At 38.3% G+C, this 17,586-nt stretch overlaps 1 protein-coding gene across 2 annotated transcripts in view; it reads left to right on the top strand.

The window, feature by feature from the left end:
- Positions 1-17,586, top strand: part of met (MET proto-oncogene, receptor tyrosine kinase) — a 64,672-nt gene that overhangs the window by 19,868 nt on the left and 27,218 nt on the right. For both annotated transcript variants that reach the window (XM_073868688.1, XM_073868689.1), the window contains exons 4-7: positions 3,059-3,193; positions 4,188-4,367; positions 5,692-5,852; positions 7,653-7,755. In XM_073868688.1, the coding sequence (XP_073724789.1) occupies positions 3,059-3,193; positions 4,188-4,367; positions 5,692-5,852; positions 7,653-7,755 (579 nt within the window). The remainder of the gene's footprint in view (positions 1-3,058; positions 3,194-4,187; positions 4,368-5,691; positions 5,853-7,652; positions 7,756-17,586) is intronic.

Below are 17,586 nucleotides of genomic sequence, written 5' to 3' on the forward strand. Positions count from 1 at the left end.
AGGGTATGAACAGTTAAAGTGCCTCTAAACTTATGAGTAATAATGCTGGTGAGGTACAGACTAGTATAGACAACCTCATACTGAAACAGAAAGAAACAGAATCTAAAATGTCCTGTATTTGCCAGCACTATTTCCCCATTTTATTGTCTATGTAAATAGGCAGGATGTCGGTACGTGACCAGTGAAAACACTTCTGAATGCAGGTGCCAGTGGCAGGTTGGGAAATATGGTGTTTTCCTGTTTGCTCTCTGTTCACCTTTGACCCACCAGCACCACTTCAGCTCTCTCTTTAAAAAAAAATTTGAACCTATCAATGTTTGTAGTTCTGAAGCTGCAGGAGTAAGGCAGACTTAAATATCGTATGTCTCGTGCATGCAAAGATACTTGGGAATATTTGCTAATGAATGTCTCCGATATGAAACAGCCTATCAGAACCTTCCATTCATGTTTTGTAAATACCACAAGAAAATGTTTGAGAAATGAGTGGCGAGAGAAATGGTGACAGCTGCGCGGAAGCATGCCGGAGGAACCGAATGGTTCGCTAATAGTAAGCACTAGGCTTCGATGACACGTCCTCGCATGGCATTTTCTTGGAACGGCTGCAGCTGTCGTCGTTTTCTCCCTCTCTGTCTTTTCCTTTTTACGTTTTTCCTCTCAACTTTTTCTCGCCTCTTTTGTCTGGATGTTGAGGCCTGGTTAGGGGTGAGCGCTGGTCCAGCTGTCCCATTTGAGAAAGATAAAAAAGAGAGTTTTTTCTGAGACAAAGAGAGAGTGTTTGAGTGTTTAAGAGGGCTTGACAATGAACGACGAAAGCTTGCAAAAAAACAGACATAGGCAAATAAAATAAGGAATGCAATGGAGATGAGTGCAGAGTACGGCATAATTGTGTGAATGAAAGTTATGAGAGCCCACAAGCTTTTTAAAAGCAGGGAAGAGGGAGGGCATTGGGGAAGTAACAGTCCCAGTGGTCCTTATTCTGTATGAGGAAGTGCTCCCACTCATGGGGAGAAAAACTCAACACCTTGCCTTGTGTTTGCTAGCAGGACTTCCCTTACATACACAATGAGCTGTAATTCACACGGTTATTAGGCCGCCACTGTGCGCATTTTTCCCCAGAGTGCGTAACATTCCTCCCTCAATAACGGCTCCATTTGTAGCCATTTTGTGCGATGCTCGGGCTTAATTAAGCCTGGCTTAGCTTAGCTGCTTCTGGGACTCAAAATCCTTTTATGGCTTAACGCACTTGAAAACCTTCTCAGCCACTCGAGAGTTGCCAAGCTTTCATTCGGTTTTGGGATTGTGAATATAGCACATCACATTTGCCCAGCACAAGAAGACAGTAGCCTCTGTTTCAGCACCTAGTGAGCTGTTTGGTTACCTATTTCTTACATAAACAGCTTCCAACTAATGCTGGATTCACACCAAATGCGATAGAGGCGGCAAAAATGCGCTATTCCCGCGTAGTTGGACGCTTGGACATTTTGAGTTTACTCGCTTCATTCGCACATGAAATTCTAGTCATTCGAGACATTCACGCGGAAATTTGCATCATGGGAGGGGTTTCTGCAACTCCTCGCTTCCTGTAATCATGTCACTACTAGAGCAAGCTCCTGATTGGTTAATGCAGCGAGATTTTCCAAAGTGCAAATTTTTCAACACGCGCGTTTCTCGTGGCAACGCTCAATTTGCGTCATTCGTGCATCAATTTTGTATCATTCGCGTGAACTAGATACGCGAATGAGGCGGATTCGTGTCATTCACGTGAACTAGACGCGCGAATGGGGCGGATTCGCTTCTACCGCGCTAAACGCCTCATTAGCGCCGCAAGACCTCCAAACGCACATAAACGCGTCTTTACATTGACTTAACATTGAAATCATTCGCGCCAGACGCTCTATTTGCGTTTGGGATGAACGCAGCATAAACTATGCTTTGGAAGGCTACAGTATGTGCTCGAATGTGTCCCCATATGCATAAAGAACTAACTATGCTCCGGGCCTAAGGCAACATCCTAACCAATTAAAGATTACTATGAGTATTTAAAAGTACACTTGACTGCAGAAGTTACATCAGTGCACTATTTTAGTCAGCTGAAGGTATCTCGTGCACACTTATATTCGCTAAAACCACAGTAATGACATACTCTCCCAGCTACCATAACACACCACATGCCCCACGCTTCAAGCCCAAGGCTGTTAATGATGTGATCCGCCGATCGCTAATGGAAAACAGACGTTATTCATACTTAGCCTGTCTTGAAGGCCTGTAATTGCAATGTAACCATGATAAATGTTAGTCCAGGTGTATGGATGGAGCCACTGTTCTGACACCTCCCACCATGTCAGAGGTCTTTACGTCTACACTTGCCTGCAGGCCCGAGCTTTTGTGTGTTCCCACTCCGTGCCATCAAACACAGTCACCGCATATCAGTCTGTCATTTTTGCCCTGAAAGGCTAAGACACTTGTTATTACAGTAACCGTAGCAAGCAGAGGCTCTGTCCCTTTACAAAGACTGCCTCTGGATTCCACTTTCCTTTGAATCTGCCTCTCTTCCAATGAAAGTTCCACTCGTGATCTGTAATTTAATGTTTTATAGCATGTTTCTTCAGGAAAAAAATAACAGGGATTAGGAAGATGCACCAACTCTTGGAGAGATGTTTATTGTTTTGGAATAAGTAAAAAGAAAACCAAATGTTTGGGTCATGTTTATCCCAAAATCCTAAGATTTTTTATATGACTCATTTATTTATTTTGCATTACAGTATTGGGGTGATATATGACCCCATATTTTAGATGTTAGATTATGTTAGATGTTCTCATCAAAGAAAAAATAAACAGTTGACCTCTTAAAAAAAGTGTAAGTGTCCTCTATAAATAACCTGTACCAGAGTGAAAAGCTTTCAAATCATTCAGTTCCAGCATTTAATCATCCACGTGGAATGCGGTTATGCCGTCTTGAGGTCTTTTGAGACTGTAAACATGCTTTTTTAAGGTCTTGCATTTACCGATTACGCTTTTGATGTAAAAGGCCACCCGTTTTTGCTGGCATCCTCCACAGGTGGTGTTTTCCCGCTTTGGCAAGACAGAGCCGCATGTGGACTTCCGCTTGGACACGCTCCCTGTGTCCTCAGAGATGGCCCTGCTGTCTCCACAGAGTCAAGACGGCTCCTTATTGTTGGTTACAGGAAATAAGGTGAGCGAAAGAATGTCTTGGAGAAGAGGGCAAACATTTCTTTGGAAAATCATTAGTGAGTACATAGCAGACCTATTGGTGGCTTAGATAAAGAGATATAGTAAACAGATATGACTGCATTAGAGAAACAAATGGCGCTTTTCCATCGCATAGTACCCCATGGTTTGGTTTGGTTTAGGTCAGGTCGGGTCAGCTCACCTCACTTTGGCCTGGTTAGCTTTTCCATTCAGTTAAGTAACACTTCGGAGTGGGAGGGATTATAGGCGTGTCGGTATATTTGCGCTGCCTACTGCTGTGACATCATACAACTGAGAGCATCGTTGTACATTCCCATACATTCATTTATTTCTCAAAATTTAAATTGACAATCACAAATAGATGTTTGCACACCGCGTTTAACACTACCTCTGTCTCACATGACAGTTTTTGTACAAACACCCGTGGCGTCGACGCGCTCCGCTGAGCCTTATATAAGTTGCATTTAAGCATATATGCGAATGTGCGCACCGCGAATGTTCCGCCAAAACTGAAAGTCTGGAAAAAAACTGGTATGGTGTCCCTGATTCTCAACCTATGGATGTTTTTCATCGTTAAAAGGGAGTTTGGGAACTTATAGCAGAGCACAGATGACAACATGTTTGCTCGAGACAGCGCAAGCTAGCATGAAGGTAAAGCTAATCTTTTACATTATAGCGATGACGCTGGTATTGACGATTCTCTCAGACCAATCAGTGATCTACAGTGTTTTCGCGTCACGTTTTGGTATCAGCTCAGGTTGCTTGGAACCCTGACCAAGGTGGTACAAAAAAAAAGTATGGGGTACTATGCACCAGTGGAAAAGCTCATAAAAGTAAGCTGACCACAAAATCGTCAAAAGACACATCACACAGTAGCTGTCCTAAATACAATGATGTTTGTAAGCATTTGTATCTCCTTAATATATGAATGTTATGTAAAGTGTAATATAGTCATGACATTTATGCATTGCTCTTAGGTCTCTAAGGTCCCTCTGATAGGCCCTGGCTGTAACCAGCTATGGTCTTGTAGCTCGTGTCTTCTGGCCCCAGCGTTTATGGGCTGTGGATGGTGTAAGACCTCTGAACGCTGTACGAGGGCTCCTCAGTGCTCCCCCTCTAACTGGATCCAGGACTCCTGCCCCCTTCTCATCAACAAGGTAATTGCCCCACCCTGCCACAAACAATATTACCGTGGTTTTAAAGCACCTAATAGCAAATACCTAATAGAATAAGTGCTTTCTAAGTAAAACAACCGCGTATCAAACTCTGACCTTTATTGATTTGCCTGCTTTGCGGTGATTTCGAGGTTAAACATCATTGCATGGTTTCCAGAGACCTCTGGTCTGTTTTTAAAGACGAAAATTGATTTTAAATATCAAGAAGTATTTGCGTTCTTGTAAATGGATATAAACGTCAGCCCTCCTCCAAATCCATGCATTGCTGCAGAATGGACCAACCTGTATTTGGATTTGTGTAAGATCTCTTTGCAAATGATAAGTGGTGCTCTGAACTCTTAATGATTAACTGAAAATTTAAAAATGTGTGTTTAAGGCAACACCACCTGTTTCTCAATAGAGAACTAAGATCAGCCAGGTTTCTCAGATAGCTTATAAAAAAGGAAGTTTGAAACCTAACTAATGCAATATTAATAGATTCTAGACCCAAAATGGTTAATCGGTTTCTCAGTAAAGCTATTATAATCTCATAAGGTTAATTCCACAGAATACATTGCCAAGTAATACAGGTGGAACGTATTAGTGATGAGCTTTGCATTAGATAACGGATATGGTGACCTACGTACAAGATTCTTCCTGTTCAAAACAGTCAGCGTCCAAAACCTAAGACAGCTGCCTCATTGCCCAGTGATTCAGTAATTACACAGGCAGTCCTTTTTTTGTATGAAGTTTCAGATAGATTACCAAAGCCCCATAACATCATGACCAATCATCCAGAACAAATTCATTAAAACGATGGATACAACCCAAATATTTTATGATTACAATGGTTATTTTGTAGTTGAAATCTATGCTCAAGTTTAACAAATTAAGACCACATTTTTATTATTTCCAATCGAAATGAACGGAAGGATTGTGGGATGTCATAAACAGTTAACAAAAAGGACATCTAACATGTCTTTAAAACAGACCAGATGAAAGTGTAGATTTGGTGTTACGCAAACTTTGGATTCAGATGTGCCAATGGTATTGTTCTTAACCTCAGCTGGTGGCCCAATTTAAAGGGCACTTTAACCCAAGAGACTAAAAAGGCAAAGAGGGAGCAGGGAAGGTTGTTTTGTTCTTGGTTTTTGTCTTCATCACTATTTACTGGAAGACCCCCTGCCTTCAGATTGTCCATACAACCGAAACAAATTATTGTCAGTGGTTACCAACTTTATGATTGGAGGGAAATGCTTGGCACAGTTGGAGACTTTGAAAGAAAACTCCTGCCACAATTTAAGCTCACAAAATGTTTGTTTTGCAGATTTCTCCCTTCTCTGCTCCGTTGGGAGGCAACACTAACATGACGATCTGTGGCAAAAATTTTGGTTTTAATAAGAAAGACCGCTTTGACATCAAGCTGATCGACGTGACTGTTGCTGGAAGAAAGTGTAAACTTGAAAGGAAGGACAGTAGCAATAATCGGTAAGTTAGGAAATAAAGCTTTGTTTGACAAAAAGGTGCTATTGACATATCCAACTTTAAAACTTTTGTAGTCCAAATAGCCAAAAACAACCTACATATAATTTTTTATGGATAAAAATATGTAGCCTACACTGTTTGTTTCAAAATCGAATATATTTGTGTCAGGAACTTTTTAAAGGGGACAGAGAATGAAAAACCATTTTTACCTTGTCTTTGTTGAATAATGGTAGTCTACCCACATTCACAAACATACAAAAAGTGCAAAACATGCTAAACATCTCAGTCTCATAGAAATTCCTCTTTTAGAAATGTCAGCCAGAAAACTGCCCAATCTGAAAAAACTGATGCTTATGACATCACAGGCATCTAACTGCCCCTCCACTTTAAAATAATAGGCTACATTTTTTGAGTGGCACAAAGTCAGCCAATCAGTAATGAGATTGCAAGTTAAGCCAGTAGGGGGAGCCAAATAGGTGCAAAACCACTTGTTTAAAATCCCCCACCCTAATAGAGCTATCTGAGAGAGGTTTTTAGGAAGCTTCTAAGGCATTACAGACTCAAAAAAAAAAATTTGTCTACATGTCACATCACACAACAAGGATAAATACTCTGTTCAATCATTCTATGTCACCTTTAATGCATTGCAGCTGGAATCGTCATATCATATTTAAATTACAGTAGTAGTGTCATAAGTTATTTGTAAATTGACATACCATGCCATATAATCTGGTTACGTTTAAAGGGACATTCCACTTCCGCTCATTTTCCAGCTCCTCTAGGGTTAAACATCTGATTCTTACCGTTTTGGAATCCATTCAGCTGATCTCCGGGTCTGGTGCTTTTAGCATAGCTTAGCACAATCCATTGAATCTGATTAGACCAAATGACCAAAGAGTTTCAATATTTTCCCTATGTAAAACTTGACTTTTCTGTAGTTACATCATGTACTAAGACCAACGGAAAATTAAAAGTTGCAATTTTCTAGGCAGATTTGGAGGACTATACTCTCACATTGACGTAATAATCAAGGACTTTGCTGATGTTACATGGCTGTAGCAGGCGTAGTGATATTACGCACTGACCGAAAATAGTCCCCTGCTATTGAGAGTAACCAAGGGGACTATTTTCGGTCAAGTTTTAAATAGAAACAATTACGAAACTCTTTGGTTATTTTTTAGCGCGATGCTAATGGTCTAATCAGATTCAATGGATTATGCTAACCTATGCTAAAAGTGCTAGCACCAGACCCGGAGATCAGCTGAATGGATTCCAAAATGGTAAAAATCAAATGTTTAACTCTAGAGGAGCTGGAAAATGAGCATATTTTCAAAAAACTGGAATGTCCCTTTAACGAATAGTTAATTATTTAGCATTTTCATGTGGTTCAACAAGTAATCGTACTGTAAAAATCCCTATTGCTGACCTTTTATATACATCATCAGAGAGTAGGTCACATTCTCGACATATCAGCCTTGTTGCAATGCTGCAGAATGTTAAATTGGCCTGCAAAATTGCTATATTGTTCATCCTGGGCTTCTATGTTAAACTATCATACTATAAACAACACACAAAACCTATGAGCCTTTGTGCCCCCGGACATACCACTCTACAACCATCCTATTGTGAGGAGAGAAAAGAAATTCCCTTAGAGAATAGCTCCTGTGTAGTTTCTGCCGAGTAGTACGGCATTATCATTAAATTAGAGCGGACTAATTGCCTGCTTACTCCACTGGTTCACAACCACGCCTTGTTTGCTGTTTTTGTGGCGGGAAATGTTAATGTCTTTGTGTTGTATGCCAGGTTGGTCTGCAGACTGGATCATGTGAATGCCTCCAATGTTGACACCGCGGTCAGGGTGCGCAGTGGCAAAGAAGAGACCGTGAAAGACGGTTTCTCATTTGTGGTAAGAGGCTTCACAGATTCCCAATAAAATAATATAAGTATGTTTTCAGCCATTTTAGACCCTCTAGGATTTTTATTCACGCTTATTTAAAATTGATTTACAATTACACGGTTTTAAGCATCATGTAAGACTTTTTGTCCAGCTTATGTAAATGACACGCTTTGCTGCTTCTGGCTGATTTAGCAACGCATCGGAAGAGAACACACAGCAGCTGCGAAGAAGCGAAAGCATGCGTATCTCCAATGCAGATACATGCTGGTTCATCCTCACAAATGGCCTCAAAAGTCGGATCTCATTAGCTAAGAATTTTTGTGAACCTCTTGCTGACACAGTAACCGTTTCCATTACCTTTTAAATTGCGCAAATTGACATTGCGAATTGAACATACAGCCAAATGGAAACATGTAAATTTTGCAGAAACTCCCATATGTTGCAAAAAAGTTTTACGCACGTATCAGGCGTTTTTTTAGGCAATTTGAAAAAGGAGTATTTCGCAAACTGCATTGGAAACAACTTATTCACTTTTCAGGTCACCTGATGTACAGTATGCAAGTCAAATAATCATTATAAGAAGATGCAGTATGTACTACTGCAGGGGTCTCCAACGTCTGTGAGGTGCCCATCAAAGCACATTCTATTCTATTAATCTCAATTGTAATATTTTTATTACGTATTTTTATATTAGCTTGGCTTGGTTTACGTATCAATACTAAAACCTATCAACAAGTAAAATAAAATAAAATCAACAAGTAAAACAAAAAAGTTTTGAGTAGACTATTTCAAAAAGTAGCCCTCCAGACTGTTTTAACTTGGGGTAGCCCTTGCTTACAAAAAGGTTGAAGACCCCTGTACTACTATATTACCTCCCAGAAACTCCATTTGCTCCCAAGTATAAGATGCCTTCCTTGCCAATTGTGTTTGGATAACATTCCTACATCTCCTTTGATTTAAAATAATATATTACCTCCAAGACACACCTTGTATGTTGCCGCACCCAAGTATTAGGGGCTTTCCTTGGCATTAATGCTTGGATCACTTGGATATGTCTCCTTTGGTGGATGCGATATTAGTAAACCTCCCAACATCTGTCTTGCCGTGAGATGTTTATAAAAAATGTTTATTTGCATATCATCGGTAAGTGGAAATGCTGTCATTTCACAAAAGGATTTATCGACATTTATAAAATATTGCATAAGTTTTGTGCAAATCTGTAATGCAAATGAAGCTATTATTAAAGAGAGGTGCGTTAACATTTTGACTCAGGGATTTAACTTTTTTCACGTGTTCAAATGTGTTTGGCCGATACAGGTTACTATACACAGAATGTCACTTAAAGGTGCTGTGTGTACATTTTAGAAGGATCTCTTGACAGAAATGCAATATAATATACAACTCTTTTTTTTTGTAAGACCTTACATAATAAACTATGTTTTTATTACCTTAGAATGAGACTTTTTTATCTATATACACCACAGGATCCCTTACTTGGAAGTCGCCATTTTGCACCGCCATGTTTCTACAGTAGCCCAAAAGGGACACACTGCTATACAGAGTGCGTTTCTTTACTATCTTGTCTCAGACGACGACATGTTTGTCTTACCATATATTCTCTATGCGTTTCAAAAGGGAGGGGTGAGCGGTGGACTCATAGATATGTATAATAATGGCTAGATGTCTTACGGCAGAGTCTTTAACGTCATCACCGGCGGCCATCTTGTCTCGGTCGGCTCGCTCACTCGTGGCATTGTGTTTTGATGAGGCATGTACTTTTATATAACCATAGCTTGCTCAATTTTCTACTGATTTTCAAATAGTTTGTTTTTTTACAAACATTATTAACGTGGTTATACAGATGTGGCCCTTAAAAATGCGCGTCTCTGAGAGCAGAATGCCGCGAGGACTTCCGAAATTCTGCGAGATCCCGCAGAAGGGGGGTTCGGTGGGGGATGCAGGAAATACAAAAACCTGTAGATGGCAGTCGTGTTTCATGTAGGCCATACTGACGACAATTTGTGTGCTTAACTTCATGCTGAGCGTATACTCTATGATATTGAAGTAACATGACACGGATTTTCTGTGTTTAGGAGATACTCTTTGATGCCATACAAATGCAGGCTTTTTTGGCAAACCTTTCGTTGGCGAAGTTTTCTTTGCCAGTTACATAAACAGTGACATATTCTTCATAAAATTTCGACTCAAACGCGCATCATTTGTCTTATTTTTTTCCGTGTACTTACAGTAGAAGAGACGTGATGTATGATAACTGAGTCTTATAACAAAATAACTCGCGAAGACCTTTGAAGAGACCGAGCGCATTTACGCAATATCAATAACTAATTTATCTAATTTTACATTTAGTTCATTTTTGCATCTGAACGTTTAATAGCTTTAACATGGTTGTGTTGCGCTTTTCTGCATTACTGAACAGTAGGAATATAAGTAGAAATATAAGAAAATATAAGTTAAGCGTGTTGTGTGTATTTCCTAATTATAAGCCTTTGGGAAATTGCACCAAATCTAAACGTGCATAAAAACATGAACATGTCATTTAAATAAGCGAAAAATCTTTTTTATGAGCTCAAAATTTTGAATATAATGTGCTATTGCAAAAAATTGAATAAGAAGTGTGCACATCCAAAAATATTATGAGACAGGTGCTCGATCACAAAAACACTAAATCACGAAAAAACAAAGAACGGCACACTGCTACTATAGCTCTCAATATTTATTATTTAAAAGACAACGTTTTGGTCGAAACGTTGTCTTTTAAATAATAAATATTGAGAGCTATAGTAGCAGTGTGCCGTTCTTTGTTTTTTCGTGATTGCAAAAAATTGCCCATCTCTAAAGGAGAATATTCATCTTTAAAGTTGAAGAAACCAAAAAGTATGTACTGATAAGCATTCGTCAAACATAAATAAATAAATATATATATTAGGGATGTGCCCGAAGCCGAATACGTTATTCGCAAGGGCACGGATAATGGCTTTAAAACGAATAACGAATTCATCCGAATAGCAGAAAAAATATTCGGCCAGACATAATCAAGTGTTTACAGCTAAATTATAAAGCCCTTAAAGCACGCATAATATGTGTGTTAAGTGAATGAGTGTAATCTATAAAATTACATGAATGAATGACATTTTCTGCGCGTCCCTTATTTAGAAACTCGAGATGTTTTGGAATTAGTTTTAAAACGCTCCTAATATCAAGCTTCTTTTAATCCAACTGTAAAAAATTACCATTTTAGTTTTTTTGTTTTATTTAATTACACAAGACCAGAAAACCTTGATAAAATGCTGCACTCTGATAATAAAATATTCGTTAATAACTCCGTGTCTCCGTGACTTCGGTCACAGATGATCTTTAAATTACTTCAAGTTAAAGCCAGCTTCATTGTCAATCTAGGTGAATATAAAATAAACAAGTAAATAGATAAAAATATGAAAATGTAACATTTTAAAAGCAAAATGTATACTGAAGATTATTATGACATGAATTGCAATTAACATAAAAAAGTTAGTAAATAACAGCTGAAACATTTGAATTACAACTTTCTAATTACCTTGTTTAAAATAATTTTGCTTGTTTTGAACTAAAACTGACTTTAAATAATAGAGAATACTGTTATTTAAAATTATAAACGAATATCTGATTATTTATTAATTTAGATGAAGATTAATGAGAGAGTTTTTTTTAAACAATTCGTTCTGTTCGCGCAAACGCTGTAGGCTATGGACATATTTAATAATGAGCTTAACAAGTTTTTTGTAATGCTTAATATGCTTTCGTAAATTCTTGCCAAAACAGATTTTTTTACTATTCTGTCTGCAGGTACTTGCGTGTCTGTGCGTTGGTTTCGGATCTGTCAGTCAGTACGAGTCTTGTTGATCTTAATAACTTTTTAACATAAATCAGTCCCGAACTTTATCTCTCTTAATAACTTTTTAAACATCAAGCAAGTTCCGGATTTTAATTTCAAATTCCTGCATGTTTTTAAACCGAAACCAAGATGTCAGACATGACATGCATCTTAGTATTAATCATTTCACTCTCAGAAAACGTATTAGATGTTTAATTAATAGGGTATTTGAAAACATCCCACTCATTTAGACAGAATGGGTCATATATGTAATGTGCTGAAAGACACAATAAACGCTTACAGCGCTCTCAAGTTCAACGCAGATAGGCACAAGCTGTATGAGGGTTTGAAAATTAGAAGTTTGTTTTCCATGCCTATTATTAATGAGAATCAAGTTATTTGTCTTTTTGATAAAAAAATGTGTAATATTATTTTTAATATTACACATTAAAAATTACACATAATATTTTTACAGTTATTTAAGTTATAATTATAATAAAAGCAAAAATTCATTTAAAATTGTAATACATATTTAATGCTAACTTTACTTACAAATTCAGAAAATATTTTTTACAGTGTATAAATAAAACGACATGAAGGAAGTTCATTCCAAAATGTAATGCGTCTAGTAGCAGCTACCACTGACACAGAAAGTCAAGAAATTAAAAACCACCCACCCCCAGGTCTGCCAATTCTTTGCCAACCCCCAATTCTAATCTCCTCTCAGCGAGCGAATCAAAAGAAAACCTTGCAGTTGCTTTGTTTAAACGCAAATCTAGGCCTACTACGCTGTAAGTTATTTTAAATGAATTTCTATAACTAAAATTAAGTGGATATCGGGTAACTTAATTTGACATAATCAGTTCACACGCCAAACCAAGCTATTTTTCACGCTGAGAAGTAAAAAATAAGTTTTCCTGCTATACAATTAATAAAGGAGGTGCTGGTATACACAGAGAATTCCTGTCGAGTTTAGCAGTACGGTTTTTAGGTGTGGTCAACTTTACGCAGCGCCGCAAGAGCAGACAAGCAGATGACATCAGAGTACCGCGAGAAATAAGGCGGAGGAGGTTGGTTTCAATCGCTCTCGCGGTACTCTGATGTCATCCACTCATGTTTGAGTCTGTATCAGATGAAAATACAGATTTTGAGGAACAACTTATTGTTTGGAGATTGTCAATGGACGTTTCTTAGTGGTAAGTTTGTTTTTCAGTATGGACCAAAACGCCAAATGCATAAAATAAAAATGTAGTAATATTGTAATGTCTTGGCATGATATGTTTTCTAAAATGTTTAAAAATGAACAAATCAGTTGTGCGAAACTACACAGATATTTTTTTTAATGAAACATATTCAGTGGTTTCAGACAGTGCCTCATGGTGGTTCACTTTGCCCCACAGCCACCATTTTGGGAAAACTGCCTAGCTTAGTAATTCAGGCTAATCTTTAGCTAAATCATTCGCCTATCACCAATATTTATGGTATATTTAGACCTGAATAAATCTACTTTGACATAACCACCTGGTATGTATAAATTTTACTTTGATGGGATAGGATTTTTTTGTAAAAAAAATCACTTTAATCATAACTCTTTAATTTGTCCTTCCCCTTAACATAGCCAAATATAAATTATGGTTGCTACCTGTATTTGTGGTCACACGGCTACAAATCTGTATGGTTGCCTAGATAAAGGCTTATTTTGCTCCACTCTCCTGTACTTTGTATTAAGAAACGGCTACAGAAGCCGGAGCGCGAGCTACAAACTACAGAGCGAGTGCGCGGGTGCACAATGGTGAAAGAGCAACACACGATGTAAATAACTAGACCAGTGCTCGCAGTACAGACACTTTATATTTTAGCGTACTGCGTACCTTCACTTCCTTTTGCGTGCCACCACTTCTCTCATGTTGCTGGTACTCTGCTGTAAAGAGTCAAAGGGCGTTTCTTTGTGGCGCTGCGCAGACAGTTCGGCACCGAAGACATCAAAGTACCGCGAGAGCAAGTCGAAATGTTACAAAATGGTCCGACTTTACATTTGCTCGCGGGTTACTCTGTTTTCACACGCCGACCAGTCAGCGCCCCACCATTTAAAGTCGAACACGCAAAGCGTCAGGGCCTGGGCCCGGTTTCCCAAAAGCACTTATGAATGAACGATTACTCCAGAGCATTCGTAGATCTACGATGATTTTCAAGTGCAACTTACGTTACGAAGCTTTTGGGAAACAGCCCGTAATTCTAAGATGATTCGTACGATCGTTTTTACGATCTACTTAGCCTTACGATGCTTTTGGGAAACCCGGCCATGGTCATGACTTGCACATTGTGTGTTGCTTTAGTGTAATATAAAGTGCTCATTTGGTTTGGTGTATTTTGAGTGTGGCAGTCATTCTATTAGCCCCAATCAATCACAAATCATCGCTTCTCCTATTTCTTAGTAGGTGAACTGAATCTAATCTGCTGTCATCTGCAGTTATATTTACAGAGACCAGTTAGATTTTAAGAACTTTTTTTGCCACTTTTAAAACTGTAAAACTAAATAAAAAATATCATATGATATGCCGAATGAGCATATAAACATATGTTTTCTTGTTCGCTCCACGGGTTTAAACGCCGTTTTTTTCCTAAAGAATAATGTTAAAACTTTATTGGTGGTGGTTGAGAATAATTTATATGGCAAAATAATTTTAGCGCAATATAAATGTATCATATTGTTATTCTTAATATAAGAGAATACTCATATATTTTTACAACACTTTTAAATTTAAAACATACATATAAAGATGCTTAGTACAATAGCTTTGCTTCTGACAACAAGTTTCTGTAATAAATCAGTAAATCAATCATAAAATGTTTTGACAGTGCCTAATAAAATGCTTGTCAATTCAAACAAAGCTGAAAGGTGTATAAAACCGCTTGAATTAACAATATCTGAACTGTGCTCTTTTGCATACCTCTACTTTTCTCATGTCTTTCTTTATACCACATTTATCTCTTTAAAATATTGCTACTTTTAGAAATAATTTGTTGGCATTTTTTTGTATACTGCACACTTTATACACTTTATATTTTACCAAACCCTGTTGCTGAAGGAGACGGACCGGAGCTCCGGCAAGGTGTGTTGTGGACCCGAGGAGGCGGAGCTGTGCTCCGGCCCAATTTAACCTATCTTTCTGGTACTTCCACTAACTGAGGTATCCGTCCTCCTTTGCTGTCTGCCTGGTATGATTTTATTGGTCATCTAGGAATAATTTTCACTTTATTTTACCTAATGGGGCGCAGCGCAGACCCGTTGGTCTGTGACATCACACTACCGTGAGATCTATTCAAAAGCATGCTGTAGGCCTACTGTCTCGCGGTGCTAAGATGTCACATGCCGTCCGATCGGTCTGCGTGGCGCCGCAAGATCGTCAAACGAGCGCTGAGCATTGAGTCAAATAAGACAAGCGTCAGAAAATTACCGAGGTCCGGACGGCCATGCCCTTTGTTTTGCCTCAAAATGCAGACAAATAATGTTTTTAGTAAGGCATGTTTGTTAAAACTAATTTTATATTCTATTTAAACTAAGGCTTAGTCCTGGTTTACGCTTATAAAAAACCGTCCTACAGCTCCTGAGGGGGTGCTCTCTCACTATTCACATGTAAATAAAATGGTTAGAAACCGGTTTTTCTGGTTCTCATTGCAGGACTGTGCGGGGGGAGGGCATTCCGTTTTCATGTGGAGACACTTAACAAACACATTTGAAATACACCAAGTTCCAGATTACAAGCAACACCAAAACACATCACGTTTGGGAGCAGTGCATGTAGGCCCTACTTATTTGAGTATAATGGTAGAGTATTGTGTTGGACACTATTTCAAATTGTCCTTTTCTCCACACAAATAAAACACTGATGTGCATGTCCATAGATCTTAGAGTCATTGCTATCATTTTCACTTTGTGTTGGGTTAATTCCCTGACCAGACCTCGATAACTTTCCCACGCTCGTCCTATAATTTGACTCAACGCTCAGCGCCCGCGTGGCTCCCCCCCGCACCGCGCAGACCGATCGGCATGTGACGTTTTAGCAGAGGTGGGACAAAGTCATTGTTATGCAAGTCACAAGTTTGCTCTAAGCAGACCTCTTGGTGATGTCAAAGTACCGCGAGAGCGATTCAAAGCGGATTTCTCCACGTGATAACTGGAATCGCTCTCGCGGTACTTTGCTGTCACTCGGCTGTGGGTTTTTGTAGCGCTACACCAGTCTGCTCCCCAGTCACTTTCGCGCCGCTATAGTAATTTCATATGCCGATTGGATCGCGCAGTTCGGCAGAAAGTCAAACACACCAAATATATAGCCTAATATGTATATGCATTTCAACCCGCTAAAGTAGCAAGTGTAGCATGCTAATGGAGCGGCGCGGCCGTGTGAATTTTTTGTGAAATGGGTCAGTTGCTGCTGATTCTTGCCATAGCTCCGTTGCCCAAATGCGCACGCATACGGTGCCATGTCATCATTGTGTACAAACAGTTAAATGGTCTATTAAGTTTTAAGATGAAGTCAAAATGAAACCGAGATGACCAATAAAATCAAACCAGTCAGACAGAGGTGCAACACAGGTCAGATGCGCAGTTAGTGGTTGTGCAAGAAAGATGTAGCCTAAGTAATCAAACGCTGACTATTATATACAGCAGTTTAATGACGAGAAATGTGAAACCGCAGTGACTGTCAAGGTGACAGGACAAGAAACATTACTGCAGTTGAGCACATATGGGTGTCCAGATTTAATGCGCTGCTCTTACTCCCTTCAGTAATTCACTTTCCGTTATTCAGCGTGTTTATTAACAAAATTCAACGCCACCCTTTAATTCTTGAAGATATGTTTTTTTACTGTATAATGATTAGATTCACTGTGTTGTGCTGCTAAGCTTGAACTTGAAAACGATGCATCACGTGCGCGGTACAACGCTTCATCCACCCGTAGTGCGCGTGCACGGAGTTTAAATGTTCATATTTTGGCTTGAACATTTTATTGCATTTAGTCCTAAGGCCTACCTGTTAAAGTCATTAAAGTTAATTAAATAACAAAAGAAGAGAAAGTGTGCAGCAGTGTGCCCAGGATGGTAAAATAATTATTACAATGTATTCCTAATGACCAACAAAAGTTTTCTGCATACTAATATGGTTTGAAATCTATAGGTATTTGATTCTTTGGTTTTCTGATTTATTAAAATTCATATATGTAGAGCAGGGAAATAAGAAGTTTTTTTCCTGGGGTGCATGCCCTAGAAAATACTTATATGGACCTCGGTATTTATAAAATCATGCAACGCGGCGTGTTTGTCTTTATACACATGTTATGAAATTTATTATTTTAAACACACATTTCACAAAGTATATATTGTAAGTGTAAATATTCATAAACTCAACACTTCCGAGGCGTTTTTCTAAAAAATAATGTTTAAACTTTATTGGTGGTGGTTGAGAATAATTCCTCTTTCCATATGTAACGCATTTTAGCGCAATGTAAATGTATCATATTGTTATTCTTAATATATAAGAATACTAATATATTTTTTTACAACATTTATAACATATATATATATATATATATATATATATATATATATATATATATATTTATTTATTTACATATATATATAGATGCTTAGTACAATAGCTTTGCTTCATAGAAGTTTCTGTAATAAATCATTAAATCAATCACAAAACGTGTTGACAGTGGCAAATAAAATTCTTGTTAATTTAAACAAGGCAGAAAGGTGTATAAAACCGCTTTAATTAACAATATCTGAACTGTGCTCTTTTGCACACTTCTAATTTTCTCATGTCATAATTTATAATTATTCATTAGATTTAATATAAATACGTTTTGAAAAGTGTTGAATGCGAACGTGTAAGATATCTGAAAGGCGACGCAGCGTGTTTGTCTCTACAGCCACATGTTATAAAATTATTACACACACATTTCAC

Source organism: Misgurnus anguillicaudatus, chromosome 6, assembly GCF_027580225.2.
Source record: "Misgurnus anguillicaudatus chromosome 6, ASM2758022v2, whole genome shotgun sequence".
Taxonomy (NCBI): Eukaryota; Metazoa; Chordata; class Actinopteri; order Cypriniformes; family Cobitidae; genus Misgurnus; species Misgurnus anguillicaudatus.